General features: G+C 38.8%; 1 protein-coding gene across 1 annotated transcript; it reads right to left on the bottom strand.

The window, feature by feature from the left end:
- Positions 1-903: 903 nt before the first annotated feature.
- Positions 904-21268, bottom strand: poglut2 (protein O-glucosyltransferase 2). The gene is made up of 10 exons (XM_030123992.1): positions 20790-21268; positions 16916-17121; positions 14815-15020; positions 10803-10880; positions 10250-10422; positions 9802-10039; positions 6289-6498; positions 5824-5913; positions 4779-4895; positions 904-1206 (listed from the first exon to the last, which is right to left on the bottom strand). The coding sequence occupies exons 1-10, from the start codon at positions 20978-20980 to the stop codon at positions 1189-1191; spliced, it is 1527 nt and encodes a 508-aa protein (XP_029979852.1). The 5' UTR covers positions 20981-21268; the 3' UTR covers positions 904-1188.
- Positions 21269-21581: the final 313 nt, after the last annotated feature.

Consider the following 21581-nt stretch of genomic DNA (forward strand, 5'->3'; position numbering starts at 1 on the left):
CAGTACAGGTGCATCAGAATTCTTGTGCATTTCCCTGAGTCAGAAAAGGAGTTAGAAAAAAGGTAAGGATATGACAAAAAAAAGACATAAACACAACTAAAACATATAAAAAACAGTTATTGCACATACAAGCACAAATACACATTTGTAAAATAGATGATTATAAAAACAGAGTAATAGTAATAAGAGTACTGAGAGGTAACAAGTTATTGCACATTTGAATTAAAATTAAAAGTACTGGGCCGTAGTTAGCAGGTTATTGCACATTCAATTTAAAGTACTTGTAAATATTATTTTTACTTTGGAATATTAACTGATACTTAATGCCGATTGTTGTTTGTTTTGTCTGTTTGGAGAAAAAAAAAGATAAAACGACTAAGAAAAATTAAGTGAAGGGGATTTTAAGTAATACAGTAAAAAATGCTCCCGGAAAACATCTCACACCTCGCCTTTAACGGCCTTTTCATTTGTTGAACGGGTAATGAGCTTAAAATAAAGTTCCATTTCTTTTTGGAAAACAACAAAGCAAATGGTTTTCTTTATGAATTGTGATGAGTTTTTGAAATGCAAAAATTACACTGAACATATAAACAATTAAAGATGTTCAAATCAATTTAGGTCAATTCAATCTGAAGTGGATCAGACCCAGTTAAATACTACTACAATAAACTATAAATAATGAACAAAGTAATTTTTCCTTTAGTTTTAGTATAAAAAAAAAGTAAAATTACACAAAATTGTTTGCATTTACAGACTAGCCTTTTAATGTAAAATAAAATAGAGAACAGCAGGTGACGCTTTTGTTTTGGAATAAAAATAGTTGTGCATAATATGGAACCTTTAATAAACAATATTTATTCTAAAACATGGATGTCAGGACTCTCATAAGCCCTGAAAACAAACAAAGATTGAAACTATAAACTACCAAAATAACAAAATACTAAAAAAATTACCTCTGCATTTATAAAACTGAAACATCCTTTTATTTGTGTTGAAGTTTTAGTGAATAAAAATAAGACAAAGTCGAAGAAAACACTTTCATCGTACAAAAGGAAAGCATTTATTTAAAAAATGTTCAAACATGTCACATTCATACATAACTGTCACCACATTCATACAGTAAACTCCCATTTGGACTCATTATTTGGCAGAAGGTCAGAGGTCAGTCCTCTGTGTCGGACCCACAGGTCAGAGTTCGTCCTTTTTCTGAAAAACAAACAAACGTGTTCGTGTCACACAGGGAATGAAGACGAAAACCATCTGTTTCAACATCAAAACTAGATCAGCTGACGCTTCAAGTTGAATTTAAACAATTCTATTTAACAGACTTCCTTTTCACCCACACTCTGCTGGTTTTCAGTTATTTTTTATTATTTTCTTCATTAACTGATCAGTTCTTTGGTTTACAAAATGTCTGTAAATTATGTTTACAGACGGTGTTTTCAAAGCCCAAGGTGACGTTTTCAGATACATACAGTCACGGAAAAAAATGATTATTCCATCCAAAGTCCTCAAAAACGATCGTTCTGTAATCCAGTCCTAACTCCTGTGTGTGTCATGTGACTAAAACAGACAGAAAAGAAAACCTGGAATGAATAAAAGCACTGTTTTTGTCAGAACAATGACACAGATATTAATGTCAGAACTGAAGTGATTTTGGTTTTATCAAGAAAACATGGAAAATGGATCAGCTGTGAAATAAACTGCTATGAGATATTTGTGCTGGTATCATTATATTTGTCCAAACAAATGGACCTTTAGTTTAGTTTAGTTTTTTTTTTAATTCTGAATTTAAATTTTTATTTTTGTCTTAAAAAAAAAAAAAAAAAAAAACATTAAAATTAAAATAAATAAATAAAGATGAAAACAATGGACCTTTAGTTGGACCAGGCGTTAAAATGAACAGGAAACTGAAGAAAACAAGGGGTGGTCTAATCCTTTTTTCCGTGACTGTAGTTTGGTCCGTGATACAAATGTTTTCAGTTCACTGTCAAAGAGGAGCCAAGAAACCAGAAAATATTCAGATTTAAGAGTCCTGAATCTGAAGATCTGTTTGTTTTTTTCTTTAAATTAGAATCACTCCTCTATTTTTCAACTGCAGCTCTACTGTTGGTGACCTTTAGAACTGCACTGACACCGTACACCCACCAGAGGGAGACACACACTGAACTGTAAAGTCTGTCCTGATGATGAAGATGAAGGACATGATGAAGAGGAGGAACCAGTCCTTAATACTGACATAAACATACTGGGTCAAAATGTGCATTTTCTTTTGCAGATTTTCTGACTTTAAATGATCTTATGGTTACTACAATGATAATAAAATGTGTAAAAAAAAATAAAAAGAATCTGAATTTATTTATTTGTCATTGCACAGCAGTATGATGAGATTAAAAGCTAACCTTAAAGTACAATCACATAAAACAATAAAAGTAACCATGGACAATTAAAATGCGACCACATAAAACAATAACTGTAACAACAGACAATTAGAGTGAAGTGACAGTGTGAGTGTGTGATGGGGAATAAATAGTAAATAAACAGAAGTGTGTGTGTAATGAGTAAAATCAGTTCATATTACATATTATTATATCATTCAGTGTTGTGATGGCTTTGGGATAGAAGCGGTTTTTTCGTCTGTTTGTTTTGACCATGAAAAGCATTTCACATTTCCATGTATTTTTTGACAAAGCCTCATGGAGTCACTTGAAAAGGGCCCAAACGTGGCCCCAGAGCCACAGGTTGGCCACCCCTGCTCTACACAAAGCATTATTCAGCTCTACATTCTGACCGATATGTGGAAACTAAAGTGAAATCTGCTGAAAAAACACAAACAAAAACACTCTGGTTTCCTCGTTTTATAATCAGTGACTCTGACAGACTTTCTGCGTCTTTGTAAAACCTTCTAATGTGAACATGTGACAGAATGTGACAGAGCAGAGCCAGGTTCTGAATGTGAGACGTGGGATGTAACGACATGAAAATTTCATATCATGGTTATTGTGACCCAAATTATCACAGTTATCATTATTATTGTGGTATTACTGAAATGTGCTCAAATGTTCAAAAAGTACTGATACACACACTGAAATAATTTAACCAAGTTGTATTGTGGAAAAAACGAATACAGTAACACACACAATGTACTGTCTGTTACAGAAACATTCAAGTACTAACATGTGAACAACAAACACACACATGTGATTAAAGCTGGAACCTGATGGACACAACAGATCTGTGCACCAGGGTGGAACTGAGAGGAGCTGATCAGTATCAAAGCCATTATCAGTTCTGCTGATCAGTCCAATTCCTGATCAATTTTATTGATTCCTGAGGTGTTTTTGAGTTTGAAAAAAGTAGTTGGACAGAAAAGAGTAAAGTTTGTTTGAACATTTTCAGATCAAATCATTCAGTGTCACACATACACACTATTGTACACACATACACACTATTGTACACACATACACACTATTGTACACACATACACACTATTGTACACACATATACACACATATACACTATTGTACACACATACACACTATTGTACACACATACACACTATTGTACACACATATACACACATATACACTATTGTACACACATACACACTATTGTACACACATATACACTATTGTACACACATACACACTATTGTACACACATATACACACATATACACTATTGTACACACATATACACTATTGTACACACATATACACACATACACACTATTGTACACACATATACACTATTGTACACACATATACACTATTGTACACACATACACACTATTGTACACACATATACACTATTGTACACACATACACACTATTGTACACACATATACACTATTGTACACACATACACACTATTGTACACACAAACAGAAAGTGAAACAGTCAGATTTAACTGAACTGTTTAATGGACAAATGTAAATATTCTGAAAGAATGAGGATTTAAAACATGTTTGGCTGATCTGATCCAGACTGGTCAGTGGTCCAGTCCTGGTCAGTGGTCCAGTCCTGGTCAGTGGTTCAGTCCTGGTCAGTGGTCCAGTCCTGGTCAGTGGTTCAGTCCTGGTCAGTGGTTCAGTCCTGGTCAGTGGTCCAGTCCTGGTCAGTGGTTTAGTCCTGGTCAGTGGTCCAGTCCTGGTCAGTGTCCTCTGGTCCAGTTCCCCTGGTGGTCGGTCAGTGGATTTCCTGTTGCAGTTCCTTCAGTCCATAACTCCTCCTGTCCTTTGGTTTTCACACACATCATGTGTCTGTGTTCAGTTGAACTTCACTCATTGAACTGACAGCAGTTTGTCCTCAGTATGTGTATTCAGACGGTTTCAGTGTTGGGTGAGGATCTGAATCAGTGGGGGTCGGGAAGGGGTTAACGCTAGCGTGGACCAGGTCTGTGCACTCGCTCGCTCTGACAGACCAGGTCCATGCGGTAGCCCCTATCCCTGAATCTGTGCAGCTGTGTCCTTCAGGTTCCTTCACCATGTTTCCAGAGGCCAAACATTCCAAACTGCACGCACACACACACACACACACACACACACACACACACACACACCTGAGTGCCGCTGCTTCTTCAGGACATGAACAGTACTGTGAGTTTTCTAGGTGCGGTAATCGAACACAGTTATAATAATTTGAATTTAAACGGTAATACTAACCGTCGGAAATTTTACGGCGGTTTATCATTAGACCGGTAATCGTTACATCCCTATCTGAGCCGTGGGTTCAGACGGCATAAGGTGCAGGAGTGTGTTTGTTTGAAAGAACCCTTACCTGTGTGTGCGTCCTGGTCCTGTGGCAGGAACATGGGAACAGGTCGTCGGTGGGCTGATCCACCAGCTCCATGCCTTTACGAACTCTGGGCTCCGTCACCTGCAGTTTGGCGTATTTCTACGAGAACCGGATGCATTTACAGAGAAGTCAGTGTGATGGGAGGGGCTTCTGGGTCAAACAGCTGACACTGGAACACACTTTAGAACATTTAATCCAAACCCTTATTAACCCTCTGGTGTCCAGGTGAGCACATTATACACACTTTACCCCACGTTATTAACCCTTCGATGCATGAATTATGAGAACCTTATTCAAGATTTTTTTTCCTGACTGTTTTTATACCTCTTTAGGCATGAAAATCAATGTGAGTGAAATTCTTTTATGAACCTATTTTTCATAGACTGGCAAAAATGTCCACTCAGCTGGACATCATGCGTTTAATTTTTGAAGCAAAGAAACATGTATTTACTGATATACTGTGTGAAAACTGAAATAAAACCATTAATGCTGCTAATCTGATGTTTTCTCACATTTTAACATACTCTAATACTAGTTACTACTTACTTCATTGAGATAATATGCAAAAAAAAGTAAAAAAACAAAAAAAACAAACAAAAAACAGTCTAATAGCAATTAGCAATTGATTTTCACTCACACATGTTAGTGCAGATCAGGTTTATCAAGAACAGCAAAGTTACAGTAATGGTCTGAATTGCAGTGTATGAGATGATGCATAAGCTGATATGGAACTAAAATAACAAAATCCATGAATATACAAGAGAACAGCTGGAGAAGAACTGACCACTGGAGTGACCAGTGTGCATGAAAGGGTTAAAACTAAGCATTTTGAAAACAACGAAATCTAATAAAAACTAACAAACCTGCTTTAAAAACAAATTAAAACTAACTGAATTAGAGAAAAAAAGTCAAAACTAAATAAAACTAAACTATAATGAAAAATCCAAAACTATTGGAACCTTGCAGGACACCAGGATAAATGTCCAAATGTCCAGACGCTCCAGTATTTGTGGTGTATGAACCTCACCTGGAACAGTTTGTAGTGGTAACAGAAGATACTGTCTCCCATCAGATGATTCCGTGCAAACTGTTGGGCCGTCTGTGTGATTTTCCTGACCTGAAAAACAGCAGAAGCACCAGGACAATGAGTCCACTCTGATCTGAGCTCACACATCCTCCTCCTCCTCTTCAATTTCTGGCAAAAACTGAAACACTTTCATCACTGTTAAATCTATTCTGTATTTTATTCTTCTATTTTGGTTGTAATTGTTCTTCTGTACAACACTTTGGTTCACTGCAGCTGTTTTAAAATGCTTTACAAATAAAGTTGGATGGGATTGTTTGACCATTTTCCAGATGAAGTTTGAGTTCAAAAGTGCGTTAATCAAACATGGTTATCATGATCATTAGAATTTAAACGGTAAAACTAACCGTCAGGAGTTTTACCGTTATACCTGTAATCGTTCCGTCCCTACCCACGGGTCAGCGTTACCTGGTCGTCGTGGTCCCGGGCCCATTGGATCTTCTCCAGCAGGTCTCCCAGGTCGGCCCTGATGGGAATGTAGTGTTCCCAGGGCTGCAGCTCGTCGTAGAAGTGCTCGTAGTACCCAGAGTCCTGTTTGAGGACCACGCTGTCCCCGGCCAGAAGGTACGGCAGCCGATACGCCGCCACCGTGCCGTCGATGTTGATCTGGTACTTGTACTGATGAGGAGGAGGAAGGTTTTAGAAGAGGAGGCACAGACGTGGAACAGGCAAAACAAGACCGTTCAGGACATTAACCCTTTATCGGGCAAGTGACTATATTTGGTTATTTCCACACACATTACAAGACAGTGACAGTAACAGTTCCAGTGAGGACAGTGAGTCCACAATCTGGGGTCCAATGTGGTCTCCAGGGTGTGTTAGGTCCAATGTGGTCTCCAGGGTCTGTTAGGTCCAATGTGGTCTCCAGGGTGTGTTAGGTCCAATGTGGTCTCCAGGGTCTGTTAGGTCCAATGTGGTCTCCAGGGTGTGTTAGGTCCAATGTGGTCTCCAGGGTCTGTTAGGTCCAATGTGGTCTCCAGGGTCTGTAAGGTCCAATGTGGTCTCCAGGGTCTGTTAGGTCCAATGTGGTCTCCAGTACCAAATACAGGTTCTAATAGTACAAACAGGTCCTACTACTACTACTACTACTACTACTACTACTACTACTACTACTACTACTACTACTACTACTACTACTCTGGACGTAGGGGCACAGGTTCTCTGGAAGGTTCTTCTAGTTCTAAATAAATGTCACTAGTCTTGGGTGTGATGGAACTTAAGTGCCTTTGGAAATGAATGAGCCCGTTCACATGACCGTAAAAATACGATAACTGTAATCCGATAATTGCCGTAATCAGATGCGACACACTTACATGCACTTCAGAAATGCGATAATGGAAAAACCCTAGCTTTTAAATTCTCACACATTCAAAAGACACAGGTTCTGTATACATATATGATGATCAGTGTTGGAACACACATCTCTGTGATGCAGATCAGTACAGATGTTTGTTTGACATTTCTTTGTCTCTGTGTCTTTGAATGTAAAACAAATGCATTTGCTCTTGAATTCAGACAGATTATTGTTCAAACTAAGGAGAAAACACTGGTTGGATATGTGGTAAAGCACTGGTTTGTGTGTTGCATATTATTAGAGCTCATTTCTAGATCAGTCCAAATAGGTTCATACTGTCTACTCCAACGTAGACAGATTTCCTTTTCTTATTTGTCAGACAGATGAAAAAAAGAGTGAATTCTTTTACCTATACCTAGGTAAAAGAATTCACTCTTTTTCCATCTGTCTGACAAATGAGAAAAGGAAATTTGTACATTTCTAGATCATTTGGACTCAAATTAATGTCCAAATTCTGACCTAGAAAAGGGACGATATATGTTCTAAAAACAAGGCTGACATTCTTGCACTTAACACTAGAAAAAAAACCCAAAACAAAACACATTAATATGCCCAAAATAAGTACGTTTCTGTTTCTTGAAAACCACTTTTTGCAGTGATCTTCTCTTTCCCAGACGAGTGGACCTGACTTCACTGCCCCCCTTCCAGGTCTACAGACTGGATACATTCTGAGCAGGTCTGGGCTTGGTGGTTCAAACAGGATAATAAAGGGGGGGGGGGGGGTCGCAAAACAAGTAGCCACAGGCCCTTTTCACATGGGCTTAGTTTGACCTGTGAGCCTCAGGTCCTTTGCAATAATTGTGGGTGGGGCCTGTGTGATCCAGTGACATCTGTGGTGTCGCGTCTGTCATTTGTGAAGGAAAAATTCCACCGTAAACTACTGGCAATATTTCAGCAAATAGACGACCCATGATAGAATGAGTCTGGGGATATTTACCTCCACCGAGGACCAGCGGAGGTGAGGTTTTCATCTGGGTTTGACTGTTAGCAAGATAACGCAACAAGTTATGGACGGATTTGGATGAAATTTTCTGGAAATGTTGATACTGGCACAAGGAACAAATGATTACATTTTGGTGGTGATCGGGGGGGAGGGCTGATCTGCCTTGGCGGAGGTCTGCGCTCTTTGATGTGCAGCAGTTTTTGTTTCCTCTCTGCATTTATTCAGCCTATTTCCTGGTCAAGGACCTAGAGCTGATGCCCCTCGTACCACCATGGGGAGCAGAACATTCAGCTGCTCTGCCCCCCAAATGGATCTCCTTTTGCCACCAGAGCTCAGAAATAACACTTCACTCCCTCTCTTTAAATCCAAACTCTATACCACAGGTGTCAAACATGTGGCCTGGGGGCCAAATCCGGCCCGCCAAAGGGTCCCGTCTGGCCCTTGGGATGAATTTGTGAAATGAAAAAATTACACTGAAAATATGAACAGTCCTTTTAGTTCAGGTTCCATATTCAGACCAATTCAATCTAAAGTGGGCAGGATTCAGTAAAATACTATCATAATAACATATAAATAATGACAAATCCAAACTGTTCTCTTTGTAAATGTAAATATTTTCATGTATATACACTAAAACAAAAAATGTGAATAACCTGAACAAATATGAACAATCTGAAATATCTTAAGAGAAGTCAGTACAATTTTAACAATATTGTGTCTGTTACTCAATGTTTTGTGTGTTTGTAGATCCACTGTGATCTGTAAGTTATAATGTACATGTGGAAATGATAAACTGAGGCAGAATACAGTTAAAATGACATTTTTTTAGTTTGTTCATGTTATTCACAGCTTTTGAAAGGACAGTTTGTAGATGTAAACCTTTTCATAATGTAAATTAACTTTTTTCGCTCTAAAACATAGAGAAAAGTTTTGGAGTGGACATTATTTATATATTATTCTGTTATTATTTTACTGGTTTGGCCCACTGCAGATTAAATTTCACTGAATGTGGAACTGAACTAAAATGAGTTTGACACCCCTGCTCTAAATCCATCTGTTTCGGGCCACTTTCTCTATGTGACCATAACTGCGTTGTCCAATTTTTAACCTGTCTTTTATTTTTTACTCTGTTTTATTGCTTGTTTTATCCTCTCCTGTTTACTGCACGGTGTCCTTGAGTGCCAAGAAAGGCAGCTATAAAATGTATGATTATTATTATTATAAATGAAAGTTTGAAACTGTTTTGGTGGAATATCAGGAGGCTTGTGTCAAAATACAACATGGATATTCACTGACATTCACTGACAGAGCCAACGGTGACATTTGTTCTAAATGAGTAGATGGATGACATGATGACAGCTACAGTAAGGAACTTTTTTTTCATCTTTCAACCTTTTTCTGTAAGTGGTGAGACTTGACATTAGAACTGGGACTTAGGTCAGTGTATCTGAGTAAAAAACAGAGGCTTTTATCCAGGGTCAAACACACACACACACACGGGGTTTTCATTAAAAAAATCAAAGGTCCACAGGTTCTACTCGTTCTATGAGAGTGAGGCTTTAATCTGTGGTTTTTATCGTTACACAGACATTTTCACCATTTTCTGTTTTAAATCCACTCTCACCTTGAAAAAGTCAAAGAAAGACACGTGTTTGACCAGCGGCCCGTACAGGCTTTCATCGTGTTTGAAGAAGAAGAAGTTGGTGAAGGCGGCGTCGATCATTTCGGGATGAGCCCGTGACAGTTTGACCAGCTCCAGGCGCTCCTGACGACTGTCCCGCCCCCTCCAGAAGGCGGTGGCGTTCTTCAGCGGCCACGGTGGACCCGTGTTGGCCTGCACCGACATCATGTCCAGACTTACTCTGTTCAGCAGAAGGACAAAAGGGTTTACATAAAAACATGCACCGTGTCCAGTATGTGACCCAAACACAAACAGGTTCAGTTCCTGTTGGTTCCAGTGGCTCAGACTGGTTTGTGTGGTGTGTGTGGTTTTGTGTGGTGTGTGTGGTTTTGTGTGGTGTGTGTGGTTTTGTGTGGTTTGTATGGTGTGTGTGGTGAATGCTGAGCTGTACCTTCCCATGGTCTCCAGTACAGACTCTGTCAGGTCGTAGGTGGGCATGACGATGTCTCTGGTGTTATTGGATCCACACCAGGAGAAAATAGGGTGGATCTTCTCTGTGGGTTTCCTCTTCTCCAACGGCCAGTCACCGAGATTTACAAAGAACTCCATATCAGGGAGCCACACCTGGATACACAACACAACAACACAACACAACACCAAAAGTCAACACAACACAACAACACAAGTCAACAAAAGTCAACACAACACAAGCCAACACAACAACACAAGTCAACACAACACAACAACATAAGTCAACACAACACAATACAATTTATTGTACTAATTTTGTACTCTATTTTAGTTTAGTAATTGTAAACTTTATGAAGTTTCCTTTGGCAAAGCAAATTTGTTCAGCACCAAAAGGAGCCAGACTACCATTCTGCTGTTATGATGCTGGACAAGAAAAGTTAGAATGAATGAATGAATGAATGAATAAATGAATAAATAAGAAAAAAAAGAAAAAAAGAGAACAGAAATGCTTTTTGCCTTTGAACAGACTTTACCTTTCTGGTGAGAGACAGCAGGATCGCGTCCATGAAGATCCTGAAACCGACGTGTTCTCCAAAGGTTTTGACGTAAATCTAAATAAAATAAACAGTCATGTGAATTTAAGTAAGAAATGAGGATTGGTTTTAGGCTGAGGAGACAAAAACATCGACCTAACCTCAGTTAAAGGAATTTTTAAAAATGTGATGCACTGCAAAAAATCTAAATCTGACCAAGTGTATTTGTCTCATTTCTAGTCCAAATATCTCATCACACTTAAAATCAGACAGAATCACCTAAAGAGGAACTTTTTAGTGAGATACAGGAACTGATTTATAGACAATAGATCTGGAAAATCTGATTTCAACAAATCTGAAAAAGATAATTTTCACTTTTTTGTTTGAATTTTGAAAAAAAAAAAATCTTGAATTAAGCAAAAAAAAGTAAAATTAAGCAAAAAAAAAATCTTGAATCAAGCAAAAAAAACATCTTGAATTAAGCAAAAAATCTCTAGAATTAAGCAAAAAATTTATTTTGAATTAAGCACAAAAAAATCCTGAATTAAGCAAAAACATCTGCCAATGGAACAAGTGAAAATTATCTTGTTCAGATTTGCTGAAATCAGATTTTCCAGATCTATTGTCTATAAATCAGTTCTTATGTCTCACTGAAAAGTTGCTCTGTAGGTGATTCTGTGTGATTTTAAGTGTGATGAGATATTTGGACTAGAAATGAGAAAACTACACTTGGTCAGATTTAAATTTTTGCCGTATGAAATTTGTCGGAGGTGCAGAAAAACCCCTGCCATCTCTTTAGTAACAGATGACATGTTTCCAAACCAGCTGAAGCATAAATAAATGTGAGTGTTGTGTGTCTGATGGGTTTGTAACTGGACGCTGGTCGTGCTTGTAAACATCATGTCTACATTTCCACCGGGGTGTAAATCCCTGACAGTTGATAAAGTGCTGAATATTCCCAGGTAATGGAAGCTCTGTGTGAATACGGCTGTAGACGTATCACCGTTACAGCGACCTGGATCGACTCCCAGTGGCAGTGGGATTCAGACGGCGTGTCCTGGAACACCTGGACGCCCCGCTGCTCTGGCAGGTACGTACGTCACTGAGGCCTGGGGCTTTACGTTTGTACACAGCTCTCATTACTATTCAACCAACAGAAACACAAGCCTTTATGACTTTACTATTAGTGGATTAGGATGTATTTATTCAACCTATAGAAACACGATCCTGTCTTACTTTACTAGTGTTGGATTATGGGATGCATTTGTCTGGCCTGAGGACATACTACCTTTTATTATTTTATTTTCTTTGTAGGGTTTTCCCTCTAAGGCAGGGCGCTGGTTGACCGCCAGGATTTTTTTTTTTCCGGATGTGCGCAGTTTTTCCGTTCCATATGAATGATGATATTAATTTGTCTATTGAGGACTTGCAGCTGACGTCACTGGTCATGTGATTGTTGTTTACATCGCCGTATTGGTAGGCACGCTATCTGGATCCAGAAAGTCGGAACTGTTGCTTTATCTGGTGTTTTTCTTTGGACTGGTGTTTGCGTGTTTTGTTATTTGCGAGTATGTCTGCTTGTGATAAACTCACCATAGATGAGTTTACATGTTCACTAACAACAGTGATGCGTGTGCAACTCAGAAGTAAAAACAGTAGTACCAGCTCCAGCCGGCTCACATCAGTCGTACACCTGCAGGCTCTGAACTGGTGAACGAGCCCATATGTTCGCTGTAAAAACGCTCCATTAACTGTCTGTGTCCAAAAGCCCCTCCCATCTTCATCATGTGACTGGACCTCATGTGGAAGGCTGTCCCATAGTTACAGCAGACTGTCACAGACGGGGGGGGGGGGGGGGGGGGGGGGGGCAGTGTTGTCACCAGCTCCAGCTGAACTCAGCGGTGTCACCCGCCATAGCTCCGCCCACTTCCATCTGCCTCACCCAGCTGAGGAAACTCAAAGGGAGCAGGTAGATCCACAACTACTGTCTGTAGGTGACAGTCCAGGGGAAGTCCTCCTGTAGGTTTAAAGGGTCTGCAGCACCGGACCACATGAGGACTATTCTGTTTTTACACACCGCTAAGGCAACAGGCACGCAGGCTAGCTGTACTGAGAAGCTAGGCTAACTGTACTGAGAAGCTAGGCTAACTATACTGAGAAGCTTCAATCTCAAGTGGGCAGGACCAGTAAAATACTAACATAATAACATATAAACAATGACAACTCAAAATTTTTCTCTTTGTAAATGTAAATATTTTCTTGTATTTACACTAAAACAAAGTTTAATTTTGCGAAAAATATGAATAACCTGAAATATCTTAACAGAAGTATGTACAGAGAAGTATGCCCTTTGCTAAGGGCAGTCCGGTCCTTGTATGACCGAAGCAGGAGCCTGGTTCTCATTGCCGGCAGTAAGTCAGACCTGTTCCAGGTGCATGTTGGACTCCAGCAGGGCTGCCCTTTGTCACCGGTTCTGTTCATAATTTTTATGGACAGAATTTCTAGGCGCAGCCAGGGGCCGGAGGGGGTCTGGTTTGGGGACCACAGGATTTCATCTCTGCTTTTTGCGGATGATGTTGTCCTGCTGGCCTCATCGAACCTGGACCTTCAGCGTGCACTGGGGCGGTTTGCAGCCGAGTGTGAAGTGAGCGGGATGAGGATCAGCACCTCCAAATCCGAGGCCATGGCTCTTGACCGGAAAAAGGTGGTCTGCCCTCTCCGGGTCGGTGGGGAGTCTTTGCCCCAAGTGGAGGAGTTCAAGTATCTTGGGGTCTTGTTCACGAGTGAGGGAAGGATGGAGCGTGAGATTGACAGACGGATCGGTGCTGCATCTGCAGTGATGCAGTCGCTGTACCGGTCTGTTGTGGTGAAGAAGGAGCTGAGCCGAGAGGAGAAGCTCTGGATTTACCGGTCAATCTACGTTCCTCCCCTCACCTATGGTCATGAGCTTTGGGTCCAGGACCAGATCCCGGATACAAGCGGTCGAAATGAGTTTCCTCCGCAGGGTGGCTGGGTGCACCCTTAGGGATAGGGGGAGGAGCTCAGTCACCAGGGAGGAGCTCAGAGTAGAACCGCTGCTCCTCCACATCCAGAGGGGCCAGCTGAGGTGGATCAGACATCTGTTTCAGATCCTCCTGGACGCCTCCCTGGGGAGGTGTTCCGGGCATGTCCCACCGGGAGGAGGCCTCGGGGAAGACCCAGGACACGTTGGAGAGACTGTCTCTCGACTGGCCTGGGAACGCCTCGGGGTCCCCCGGAAGAGCTGGAGGAGGAGTCTGGGGGGAGGGAAGTCTGGGCATCCCTGCTTAGACTGTTACCCCCGTGACCCGACCCCGGATAAGCGGTGGATAATGGATGGATGGATGGAAGTCAGTACAGTTTTAACAATATTCTGCCTGTTACTCAATGTTTGGTGTGTTTGTAGATCCACTGTGATCTGTAAGTTATAATGTACATGTGGAAATGATAAACTGAGGCAGAATATTGTTAAAATGACACTTATTTTTTCAGTTTATTCATGTTATTCACATTGTTTGAAAGGATAGTTTGTAGATTTAAACCATCTCATAATGTAAATTTACTTTTTTCACTCCAAAACACAGAGAAGAGTTTGGAGTTGACATTATTTATATATTATTCTGTTATTATTTTACTGGTTCGACCCACTGCAGATCAAATTTAGCTGAATGTGGAACTGAACTAACATGAGTTTGACAGCCCTGGTCTACTGGTGTAAACTAATATAAAGATGGTGTCAACCTCAGAAAGAATAAAAATAAGCATCCTCATCCTCATCAGTGATGGTCCAGATGAACTCATATAAACCTGAACATGAAAATACCACCAACCATCAAACCTGACTGAATACTTTGTACAGTTTTTACATAATGTTTGACACAATCTGAAGCTAAAGCAGACATGACCCACTCCAGGGGTTTCAGTGTTATTTCATCACATCTCCCTCTAACAGACATGTATCAGATTATATGCCATTGTTGTGTCGTAGCTGCACCTTATTGTCTTTGATTGTGTAATGACAGAGGCTCTGGCGCTGTCCAAAGCGCTGTGGGATTTCCTGGGCGTTACGGTCCGGATCCACACTCGGAAACACAGACAGGTCCTTGTCTATCTGTGGGAAGGACTGGGGACATTTCATGTGTTCCTCCCATGTGGCGCCGCTGGGCTGGGGACAGTTACAGCCCTCATGGTAGACCGGGCCTGTCCAGGAAAAACAGAGCAGCATTAAAAACACAGCACCACCTCTGTCAGAGACTGCAGACTAGGGCAAGAATCTGGCAATACGATACAAATCGCAATACTAGGATCACGATATGATATATCGCAATATATCATGATACTGTTAACAAGGTGATATTTTTTGTTTTGTTTCTTTTTTAAAAGATTATTTCCTGGAAAAACTTAAAGTGCAGAATTTGGATAAATAAAGTTTTAACATGCAGTTTCATCAGTACAAAAAAACACATAAATAAATGAATAAATAAATAAACTAGAAGCACTTGGAGAGCGCAGACCTCCGCCAAGGCTGATCAGTGCCCCCCCAGTCACCATCAAAATTTAATCATTTGTTCCTTGTACCAGTATCAGCATTTCCTGAAAATTTCATCCAAATCCATCCATAACTTTTTGAGTTATCTTGCTCACAAACAGACAAATAAACCACTCTGACAAAATCATAACCTCCTTGGCGGAGGTAATAAATCAATGATGTTTTACAGACATTACAGTTTCAGATCCTGCTTAAATGTTCATATTCTATTGTGAAAAGAATACATAGTGTTCAGTCCTTGAATCATCCAACATCAGAACATTATTTTTGTGCATTCCCCCAAAAAACCCCTAATATTTGCCTCTTTCAGACAGTAAAAAGTGCTTTTAGGATGACTGAAATAACCGTTATCAGTTTCAAAAAACTACATGTATGACCTGTAATATCACAATAGTACTGTTGTAGTGTACAAACAACAGAACAAAATACCCATGTGAATATAGAAATAAAAGAGCATCATAAACAAAAAAGAAAAACAAAAATGAATCCCCACCATGTCTACATTTGAATAAATACTTAAAAATATCGATACAGTACTTTTTAATATCGATACAGTATCATGAAGTGAAATATTGTGATATATTGTGGAACTGGTATTTTCTTACAGCCCTGCAACAGGCAGAAAAACAGAGCAGATGTCTGTGGGTGTTTGATAGTGTGGAATCAGGTTAAAAGGATGAGAAGGGAACAGGAACATGGAGAGAAGGGTGTTTGTTGAAAACACATTTATATCAAATTAAATTCTAATATGTAGTTAAACAGACAGCAGAAATGTTGGAGGGAACGTGGAGAGTTTGATGTACACTACAAACAAAAAGTTAAGGATATTTTTAATTTTTGGGCTATTTTTTTCAGTTGGGATTCTTGCACAGCGCATCTTGTTTGTGTGAATTGAATTGAAACACATTTTTTAATAACCAGACATAGTTTTATTTACAAATGGCAAAAATGACCAAAAAAAAAAAAAGAAAAAAGAAATATCCTTCACTTTTTGTTTGTAGTGTAGATCACACATGTTTTTTGGAAACGTGATAAAATAATTGGGTTTTGGGAAATGGTGTGTGGAGTACGACAACAAATAATGGGTATGAGATTCCAATGTGTAGTGATGTTCTGTATTTGTGTAATTGATCTGATGGAAATGTAGCGGGAAACGACATATACTTGGTTAAAATACTTTTAGTGTCTGCAAAAAAGATATTACAAGGAACTGAGGAAGGACAGAAGCACCAACACAGGACCAGTGGATTAGAATTATAGAAGGAATATATACAATGGAAAGGGTGACTCAGACTGTGACTACAGGAAGAACAAATGGACAAAAAGAGGAATAAATGGACTGTTTACAGAGCTCAGAATGGTGGAAAGACTGGATAATGCAAATGTAAGGAAATGTGTGTAATGTTCCAAAGTAATGTTGTTTTTTTCGTTGTTTTGTTGTATATATGTGTAGAAAATAAAAAAAAAACTGAAGTGAAAAAAAAAAAAAAAAAAATTGTAATGTGCAGTAATATGTGCTACTGTTCTTCACTGCACTATTCTGTACCTTCCAGAACGTACGGTGACTTGGCCACATGTTTGTTCTTCAGCATAATGTGGATGTGAAGCTCAGAGTAGCTGGCATACATCCTGTATCGAACCAGAAAGGATCCGTCCTGTCGATCCAGGACCTGGATCCAAATCCTGGTGAACTGCTCCACCGGGGACACGATCTTTACCTCAAACGTCTTCTCACCAGGTGATGTTGTTAAACTGTGGAAGCAAATACACAGACACCGTGAAAACAGAGCCACAACTGCGCACAGAAAACAGATGGTTAAGTGCTGAAAACCTTCTACTTTGTGAGTGGTAGTTAAATATAACTTCAACAGCTCTCCTGAGTTCATGTCTTGATGACCTGCTGCTGGTATATTGTTACTGTCAAGGTTCTAATAGTTTTGGATTTTTCATTACAGTTTAGTTTTATTTAGTTTTGACTTTTTTTCTCTAATTCAGTTAGTTTAAATCGTTTTTAGAGCAGGTTTGATTGTTTTTATTAGTTTTCATTTTTTTCTAAATGCTTAGTTTTAGTATTAATTTTAGTTTAGTCATCTCTTTTCTCTTCTTCTCTGTCATTGTATTCAGATAAATCCCAGACAGGACTCTGCTGCTTTCTCCCAACTTTAGTCTCCATGTTTCCAGGTAGAGTGGGGACCAGAAGACGACTGGAAACCACAAGTGAACACAAGTGACGGAACAAAAAGTGTTGCATGGTGACAGCACAGAAAATTACTAGAGCAAAAGAAATCGATTTCATATCAATCTGACATTGACAAAGATGAAAACTAAGGGAATTTGATCCATAATCGTTATCCGTTTTAGTTAGTTTTGTAAACACACAATACAGTTTCTGTTAGTTATCTTTGTTTTTTCTTTTAATTATAGTTTTTATTTATCTCAGTTAACGAAAATGTTTTTACAGTTCTAGTTTTGGTCATTTCGTTAGTTTTCATTAACGATAATAACCTTGCTCCTCCGTTCATGTCTTGACTACCTGCTGCTGGTATATTGTTATTGTGTCTCCTCAGTAACAGCAGACAACAATAACGTTGTGTTTTTTTGCAGCAGTCGTGAATGGAAATTAGAAACTGATCACTATCTTGGGAACCAAAGCGTGTGTGAAAGTAACACCCAGACGAAGTGGGATACCTTCATGTGGCCTATGGGAGCGTTTGGCTGAATAGAGTAGGTGGAGGCCGTCTGACATGGTTTTTTCCTGAGGCATTCACTTTCATGTCTGCTCCCTTACTACTGACAAGTGTAGAATTACAACTTTCATACAACACAACGCGTGGATGACTGTTACCCTGGGTTTGTGTGTGATGGTGGGGGTGGGGTTCTTGGAAAAAGTGGGTTATTTTCATAGGACTGAAGAATAATAATGGAAGATTTATTTATTTATTTGACAGGGACAATGCAGTCAAACATAGTTGCAGCTAATGTGATGCATACAGAGTTTATATCTAGTGCTAATTAGGGATGTAATGATTACTGGTATAATGATAAACCGCGGTAAAATTGCAGACAGTTAGTATTACCACTTAAATTCTAATTTTCATGATAACTGTGTTTGATTACCGCACTTTTCCAGAGAAAATGCCTATGTAAAGATCTGTTTTTATGTCAAATATTTGAGTATAGATTTAATTTATTAAAATTTTAACTGTATATACCTAATATTTGGAACCAATATTCACTTTTAAAATCTTTGAAAAGGTTCGTTAAGCATCTTTGTGTTATTTATGCAATAAATTATATGCATTTTTCAAATTGGATTTTATATTTTTTGTGTGTTTTTTGTCCTTTTATGTTTTTATAGGAGGAGGATATAATCCAAACATTTAAAAGCAGCACATTCAATATTACACACAATACATCAGCACATAATCCCAGACGGGTGTAAACAGACTTCACATATCCTCCTGACACCCAATAAGTAAACAGTTTGGCCATTTTACATTAAATAATTGCCTTAATTGGAAACAGCATGATACAACAGTTTTTACAGATACATTTTTAAAAAAAAAAATTCCACATAATGTCCTTTTCAGTGGATATTTTTTATTTATTTTAAAGTAAAGTTGTGAAACTCTTGTCCACTACAGAGGACAAAAAAATGCATTGCTGGGTCTCAGGAGAATATGGAATACATGTATGATCAATGTGTTCTCCACCTGTTTTAGTCCACAGTCTGCACCCAAACAAACCCAAACCACCTCACACTGCTCAAAAGCTAGCTATCTAGCTATCTATTTAGCTAGCTAGCTAGAGAGATAGAAAAATGTCAGATTGATTTAAAAAAGTTAACAAAATTAGTAGAATAAATTAATAAAATGCACACATAAGCATCAAAATGAGTATAGACAAAAAATAAGTAGAAAAATCTGTGAAAAATGAACAAAATTTGACAAAAATTAATAAAAACTGGAAAAAATAGGCAAGAAAATGGACAAAAATAAATATGAATAAGTAGAACAATGAACAAAAAGAAGACAGATAGATAGATCAATAAATCAATACATAGAAAAATGTCAGATTCATTTAAAAAAAAACTTAATAAAATTAGGAGAATAAATTGAAAACATGCACATACATAAGCATCAAAATGAGTATAGACAAAAAATAAGCAGAAAAATCTGTGAAAAATGAGCAAATTTTGACAAAAATAAATAAAAACTGGACAAAATAGGCAAGAAAATAGACAAAAATAAATATAAATAAGTAGAACAATGAACAGAAAGTAGATAGATAGATAGATAGATAGATAGATAGATAGATAGATAGATAGATAGATAGATAGATAGATAGATAGATAGATAGATAGATAGATAGATAGATACTTTATTGATCCCGAAGGAAATTCAAGTATTCAGCAGTTTTACATACAGCACAAGAAGACAAAAAAAACAAAAAACAAACAGACCACAACACAACAGTGGGTTAGTCCCAGGTGGACATTAGGGTGAGTATATTTACTGTAAAAGAAACTGGCTAAAGAACTACATCTAAAAGAGCTTCTATATCACAGGTGTCAAACATGCGGCCCGGGGGCCAGATCCGACCCCCCAAAGGCTCCAGTCTGGCCCTGGGATGAATTTGTGAAATGCAAAATAACACTGAAGATATGAACAATCCTTTTAGTTCAGGTTCCACATTCAGACCAATTCAATCTCCAGTGGGCAGGACCAGTAAAACACTATCATAATAACATAGAAATAATGACAACTCCAAATGTTTCTCTTGGCAAAAATAAATATTTTCGTGTATTTACACTAAAACAAAGTATAATTTTGCAAAAAATGTGACTAACCTGAACAAATATGAACATCCTGAAATGTCTACAGAGAAGTCAGTACAATTTTAACAATATTCTGTCTGTTACTAAATGTTTTGTGTGTTTGTAGATCCACTGTGATCTGTAAGTTATAATGCACATGTGGAAATGACAAACTGAGGCAGAATATTATTAAAATTACACTTATTTTTTTTTTTTAGTTTGTTCATGTTATTCACATCTTTTGAAAAGGACAGTTTGTCGATGTAAACCTGTTCATAATGTAAATTTACTTTTTTTCGCTCTAAAACACAGAAAAAAGTTTTGGAGTTGACATTCCTTCTATATTCTGCTGTTCTTATTCTCCTGGTTCAGCCCACTGCAGATCTAATTCAGCTGAATGTGGAACTGAACTAACAGGAGTTGGTTCTACACAGACTGTCAATAAAGACTTCTGATTGTATTTCCAGGGCAGGGTTGATGGTTTTAGAGGTAGTTCCTGCTAAAAAAACAAAACAAACAAAAAAAAAAAAAAACAAACAAACAAACAAAAAAAAAAAAAAACAGGACCCAGGACAGGGATAGTAGAGGTTGAAGGGTTACTTACTTCCTCCCGGATCCGTCTACTGTCTGGATGTAAAAGAACCGAGCCGGGAGGACGATGTTCGCCTCCAGTCCCGGTCCCCACACCAAAGTTTTACCGGCGCTGGGTACGGAACCGGCCTGAGCCACCGGGAGCTCCGGTCTGGACACATCCAGACAAAACAGCAGCAGACACCAACACAGTGCTACCGTCATTCCGGTGCTCGGTTGCCTTCGTCCGCACAGATGATAGCCGGTACCGTCCTCTTATTTTGTGCCACACCTTAGCATAGTAGTGCAAATGTTTGCTAGCTAAACCCCAGTCCTGTTAGTCCGATCCATTTCCAACAGGACAGTTCAGCTCAGCGGGGACATCAGCAGTGGACTAGATAGTTACGGCTGTCTTAGAACATATTCCAGTGAAAAACTTCACCAAAGTGCATGAGTTTGTAGTTTGAATCCGTTCAGAGTTTACCGTTATCTGGTTGAAAAATCCTACAGGTCTGCAAAGTATCCTCTGAATGAAGAAGGGGCGGGATTAAGACCTTGGATTCAACGATATGATTGGTTGCCCTTGCTGCGACTCCAAATCTGATTGGCTAAAGGAGAAATTCAGCGACGAATAGGAATCAGATGTCACTGGAACCCGGAAGAGGAAAACATCTGGAAGTTGAGTGGAAGTAGTTGATTTTTTTTTTTTTTTTTTTAATTATTTTTTTTTTCTTGCCTTTTTTTTTTTTTTTGCCTTTTTACTTTTTCAAGTGCTTTAACTCAGTTACGGATGTCTCCAAATGTGTCGTTATTTTTCTTTTTTTAA

Source organism: Sphaeramia orbicularis, chromosome 21, assembly GCF_902148855.1.
Source record: "Sphaeramia orbicularis chromosome 21, fSphaOr1.1, whole genome shotgun sequence".
In the NCBI taxonomy this organism is placed as follows: Eukaryota; Metazoa; Chordata; class Actinopteri; order Kurtiformes; family Apogonidae; genus Sphaeramia; species Sphaeramia orbicularis.

What these genes read in the sequence shown, in the direction of transcription:
- poglut2 (XM_030123992.1), bottom strand. Translation starts at nt 20,980, where the DNA reads ATGACGGTAGCACTGTGTTGGTGTCTGCTGCTGTTTTGTCTGGATGTG. An exon ending in CTTTCTTTGACTTTTTCAAG is followed by an intron (nt 6,499 to 9,801) that starts GTGAGAGTGGAT and finishes CCTCCTCATCAG; the next exon opens with TACAAGTACCAGATCAACAT. An exon ending in CCCGGGACCACGACGACCAG is followed by an intron (nt 5,914 to 6,288) that starts GTAACGCTGACC and finishes GCTGTTTTTCAG; the next exon opens with GTCAGGAAAATCACACAGAC.